Raw genomic sequence first — 6,000 nt, 5'->3', positions numbered from 1 at the left:
CTCCGACAGAACACAGACCAACTTTTACCTGCTGTCTTAACAGCGCGTTTTAGAAAATACCACAAATGGCGCGGTAAACGCCATCTGTAGTAGGATGCTACATTTTAGGATTACGTATGCTCCAACAAGGTCCATTTAAATATATGGATATCTACTTGCTGAAACGAACCCCGGCGTAGCTAACACCTCAGCGTGATAGGCACGTTACCATAATCGAATAAAATAATTCGAAATCGTCTGTATTCTGCCGAAACTGCCAGACGCGCTGTTAAGACAGCAGGTAAAAGTTCCCTGTGTTCAGTCGGAGCTGTCTGCGACGCGCTGATGAGATCCAAAAAGATCGAGATCGCGATCCGCATCTAGCAGTTTCGAGACAGAATACAGACGATTTCGAATTATTTTATTCGATTATGGTAACGTGCCTATCACGCTGAGGTGTTAGCTACGCCGGGGTTCGTTTCAGCAAGTAGATATCCATATATTTAAATGGACCTTGTTGGAGCATACGTAATCCTAAAATGTAGCATCCTACTACAGATGGCGTTTACCGCGCCATTTGTAGTATTTTCTTTTATTAGTCCAGTTTTACTTCATTTGTTTTATTTTGTTGTAATACCCAACTATCCCTAAAGAATATTTCTGATGAATGTGTAGACGTACCAATTTTATTTGACATATTAAAAAATTTTTCTGCAATAGACATACATCTGAATCTCTACATCTTCTTTTACGTATTGTAGTATTTTCTAAAACGCGCTGTTAAACAGCAGGTAAAAGTTGGTCTTTGTTCTGTCGGAGCTGTCTGCGACGCGCTGATAAGATCCGAAAAGATCGAAATCGCGATCCGCGTCAGGCAGTTTCGACAGAATACGGACCACTTCGAATTATTTTATCCGGGACTAATAAGTTAACAATATATTTACAAAACTAGAAGAACGAAATTAGAAGTGAAATATGGAAGTGTTAGTGTTTTGGAAGAAGAAGAAGAGAATAAAATCTGGAAATCTGAATATACAAAATACTAAGAAATAGACAGATGGAATGTTAACCCTAAACCACTGAAGAAACCTATCATTAAAAGGCAATTAAGAAGGGGCAATAGTTATTGACATCATGCAGTTAGTAAGTGAAGTTGGAATGTTGGAAGGGATTATAGAAAAGTCCAAGTAATAAAGTTATTTACACATAAACAAAAGATAAATTAGGAAAAAAATATTAGGACAGGTATTTACATAATGATAATGACAGAACAATATAACACAATTTGAATAGAAAAATTGAAAAGATATTTATACAGCAAGAATAATAAAAATAGAAATATTTAAACACGGTGTGGCGAACAGGTATGCGCGACCACAGTTCTATGTATACCAAATAATAGTTTTGATTTCACTAAAAATTTTAAAACATAAAAAGACCTTTTAATGCAGAAATAATATCAATAGACGATCTTAATCCCACCAATAACCCAATTCAACTCACTTTTAAAACCAGATGTGGATATAGTCGATTGAAATATTCAAACTAAGAGAAACTTACCCCTAATAATTTAAACAAATAAATTATACAGCTTAGCCTAGAGACTAGCATTGCAAATGCCTACGATTAGATTTGCATGTCTAGAATAAGTACAATAACTTAATATTCAATATAAAATTTCATACCCTTGGCCCTTCTTTCAATCGCGTTTAAAATTTTGACGATCTTTTCTATTTTGCCACCGTTTTCAAAAGAGTACCTTCTTAATCTACACTATGTCTGATCAATACTCCGGAAAAGTTAAGATAGAAAAAGTTACATGAAAACAGGATGAGCCATATCGCACCATACAGTGATATATAGTACATGAACCAGGTGTATGGTTGGGACGTTTAAAATTGGCAATGTTCGCAGTAAAATTGTCGCATTTACTTTCTTCTTTCAACTAATTAAGTAAACTAGAGGGGATGCTGACAGAATCCTTACTTTTAATCACAATAGACATTATAGGAAACATCGTCAATACAGGAAAGAGATGTCAGGTAGGAATTGCTGCGGATACTAATAAAGAAAAAGGAATAATATTACAGCAATTGAAGTGTAACAGAATGAGATGCAAACAAGCAGAATTTGAGCACGTTGCCGGCATCGGACTTTAAAGAAAGTTCAACATTCTCAGGAATTTAGGAAAGCGGAGGCGCTTGTTTAATGATATAATTCCAACCAGGCAGTTATAAAGCCGACTCTGATCGTTTGCGTACGTTGGTTTGAGAGGTAGAGACCTTGGCTGTGGCTAGGGTTGCCACCCGNGTGCGTACGTTATATTTTACAAGACACATAAAGTACGCAAAAATACTTTATTTAAGGCCTTAAGTAAACATCGTAATTTTGTAAGCGATTATTCGAAATTCAGAGTATTTTTACATCAATAATATTGCACAATACAATATTTTTGAGAATGTTTCTAAGTACGGAACAACCTGATTTCCCAAATCTGTTCAAAGTAGTGTCAGTTTTGCTGTCCGTTCCGGCCTCTTAGCATTTACAGAAAAAATATTCTTTGCTATGAACGCAAAGTGGCGGGACGACAGGAATAAAGCTTCATTAACACTAATTAAAAATGAACTTTTAGTTTACTTAATTCTTTATTTGCCATGAGCGACAGCAATTTGTTGTTTTTAAAAACAAAAAATAAAATACTTTATTTTTATGCTGAGTACTTTCTTTTTTTGAACCATTTAGTCGAGAAATACTTTATGTAAAACCTGAAAAGGTGGCAACCCTAGCTGTGGCGTGCAATGTACTTAGCACCCAATTTGATGAACCCTGCATACATATGCACCGACTTAACAAAAAACGCAGCAGTTGAAACGAATATTAACTAACAACAAAGCCAACATTGATACGTTTACGATATTGGCTTGTTTATCCATAAAATAACAAAATATTGTTTCAAGAGTTTTATTATCATCATATTTTATAAAATGGTGTAACCACATTATAGTTTTTATAATAATAAAGTTCTTGAAACTATACACTGTTACATCTGATTAGTATATATAAGTATGAAATAAATAAAATCGGCCAAAGGTTCAACGTTCAAAGTTAAGTAACGCAGAAAATGGTTAGGTGTTGTAAATTAAATTCGATTATATCGACGCAGATAACTTGTTTAATTTTCCTTGATATTAATTTTCCTTGATAAAGACAGATAAAATATCGTTCGTATCTTTACAATAAATTGTAACTGTCATAGCAAGCATAATTTTGCTCATTATTTGTGGTAACTCATGGTGCTGTATTTTTTATCGATCTTATTTATAACGAGTTTGAAATTCTATATTTGCATATAGGTCTAAAAGAAATTACTGAGATGAGCATTTATTTTAATTGCTTTTGGTTTGTTTTGACTGTTTTAACGAGGGAATGAGTATTGTTTATTTATAATAGCTTTAACAACTAATTCATTTGTTAATTTCAAGCTGAAAGGCAAAATAGAATATTGTTGTTACAGTTATTGCTGTGCTTAAGGGATTTTTACAAAAATTAAAATTTTATTGCTATGTCACATACTCTAATCAAACATTAATCATGCTTGTTACATCTGAGATAAGATAAGTACCTACATATACATTTATTTGAAGGACTGATATTTTTAATATTTGTAAATAAACCTGTAGAGTCAATTGAATAAATTACCTCTATTATCTATTGTTATTATGTGTCCAACTAATTTTCCAGCTGAAGGACTTATGATGATGATGATGATGATGATGATGACAAGCATCACGTGGTCCTTCATAAAAATTATATCATACAATGCACTGTAGGTTAGTACAGTAAAAATTTTATAACATTAAGTAATAAAATTGACAAAAACATTAAATATTTGCCGCTTCACTGTTTTCGTAGTTTTCGTAAATAGTAAATACCTATTGGTGTATGGTAATTACACACTTCACTTTTCCATCACTGAATATAAAGTTTCGCCATTAAATATGCAGCAAAATAAAACGCTTGAACAAATGAGCTCTGTCGAATACACCAACTACCGCTCCAGATATTTTCCAGTTCATATGCAACAACTTCCATTTGAGTTACTGTTCCATTAGATAAAGCGTACACAGCAGGAGTTGAACTTGGGTAAATTCTACTGCTAAATGTAATTTCACCGTCGCCTAAAAATATTTCGATGGAAGATTTGTCCAAAAATACTCTCATTTCTAAAGCTTCAGGATTATTTGCGTTTGTAACATTTATTAGCGTTCTTCGTGGATCATTATCTCCTCGATCCAATACAAATTTATTATTAGACGTATCTAAGTAAGCTAAAACACATGAATTATTGCCTAATTCTATTCTGATTCCCACTTGAGTGATAGCGTCATTAAAAGTTGCCTTAATAAGTATTTCAGCACTATGAACGTCAAACAGTTTTGATATTCCTTCAACATTTAAAGTAGTATTCAATAAGGTGGAAGTTCGAAGAGCTATTAGTTCTTGAACTGGATTTTGCAGTATTCTTCCTGATGACGAAAGGGTCAATTCCCTAGGTATGGTTAAAGCTCCTACCCAACCATCCTCTTGTTCTGGATAGTCTCTTTCCCACATGTCCATCCAAGCGATCATAATTCGTCGACCATCAGGCGTTTCCATTGTCTGAGCAGCATAAAAATCATGTCCATGATCCAATTCAATGAATGTGTTACTGTGCGAGAAATTATTTGTCCGATAGTTGTAGGAGCCAACAAAATATCCAGTTTGGTATATATTTTGGTAATCATCGCCATTCGCCTCAATTCCTTGAGGAGAAAGTAGCAATATATGGAAGCCATTCAGTTCAAAAAAGTCAGGGCATTCCCACATGTATCCAAAGCTGCCTGTTGATTCTGCTAAAACACCAACATAAGTCCAATCGAATAGATCATAAGACGAATAAATTACTGCTCTTCCTTGCATTGTTAGGTTATTTTGATTTCCCAAAACGACGTACAATGTGTCGTTATATTTCCATATTTTTGGATCGCGAAAGTCATTCCCTCCATTTTGAGGTGGAAAAGGTATTACAGGATTATTGATGTATTTTATAAAACTTTCTCCATCCGAACTAATAGCTAACGCTTGACTTTGCGTTGAGAAATCCCTTCCATCGATTTGGTTTACGTTTCCTGTGTACATAAGTACAAGACTTTCATTAACTACTATACCACTGCCGGAGTAAACACCATCAACATCGTACGGTTGATCTTGATAAAGAGCAATTGGCAAATGTTTCCAGTGAACCAGATCTTCACTTGTAACGTGCCCCCAGTGCATGTTGGCATGGGTAGCATCGTCGGGATTATATTGATAAAATACATGATATTCACCATTGTAGTAAGAGAATCCGTTAGGATCGTTGATCCAACCAGCCGGACTCATTATATGGTAATTTAATCTATACCTTTCATTTGTAACGGAAATACAACTAACGGTTTCAAACAAATTAAAAATAATTACTAAAATAATTATTGAGAAAGGCTTATTCACTTTAAACGTAACCAATGACATTTTAAACGAACACGGAAGAAAGCACTTTGACGAATCACTATTATTGCTTTCCTTATTTATATTACACTCATTTATCTGCATTAATACTTAAATTTATCTTTTCTAATAAAAACTCTTACATACTGCATGATCAATTAGGTAATAAAAATAAATCTCGTTTCATTGATAACAAATTTATTTTCTTTCAGTTGTTGTTTAAACCAACATAGGCACGCTCGCGCAAATACACACGCACACACTCACGCACACGCACATACGCGGTAATATTAACAGCAATATGTACTGAAGACCTAATTATCACTATAATTCTTATGTATTTGAAGTACTTACGTGTCAAGTACTGGATGAAAGGAAATTCTGAGTAGTTTCCCCCTGTAAAAGATAAAAAATAGATATAATAATATAATAAGCTGCATTGTTGAAATTTTTTAAATAGATATGGTAGCTGTTTAAATAAAAAAAAATACACTT

The 6,000-nt window shown here is 33.7% G+C and overlaps 2 protein-coding genes across 2 annotated transcripts in view; both read right to left on the bottom strand.

Moving 5' to 3' along the window:
* The window catches only part of LOC108734103 (tyrosine-protein phosphatase Lar-like), a 652,463-nt gene that overhangs the window by 329,467 nt on the left and 316,996 nt on the right, over window positions 1-6,000 (bottom strand). The window contains exon 2 of the mRNA XM_018465504.1: window positions 5,860-5,901. The gene's annotated coding sequence lies outside the window, so the exon portion shown is untranslated. The remainder of the gene's footprint in view (window positions 1-5,859; window positions 5,902-6,000) is intronic.
* LOC108734108 (raffinose invertase) lies at window positions 3,305-5,573 on the bottom strand. Its single transcript, XM_018465507.1, has one exon. It carries the CDS (start codon window positions 5,527-5,529, stop codon window positions 3,949-3,951), a length of 1,581 nt encoding a protein of 526 aa, XP_018321009.1. The 5' UTR covers window positions 5,530-5,573; the 3' UTR covers window positions 3,305-3,948.

Source organism: Agrilus planipennis, unplaced genomic scaffold (genome assembly GCF_000699045.2).
Source record: "Agrilus planipennis isolate EAB-ADULT unplaced genomic scaffold, Apla_2.0 scaffold99, whole genome shotgun sequence".
Classification (NCBI taxonomy): domain Eukaryota; kingdom Metazoa; phylum Arthropoda; class Insecta; order Coleoptera; family Buprestidae; genus Agrilus; species Agrilus planipennis.
This window is presented reverse-complemented; position numbering and strand designations above follow the sequence as displayed.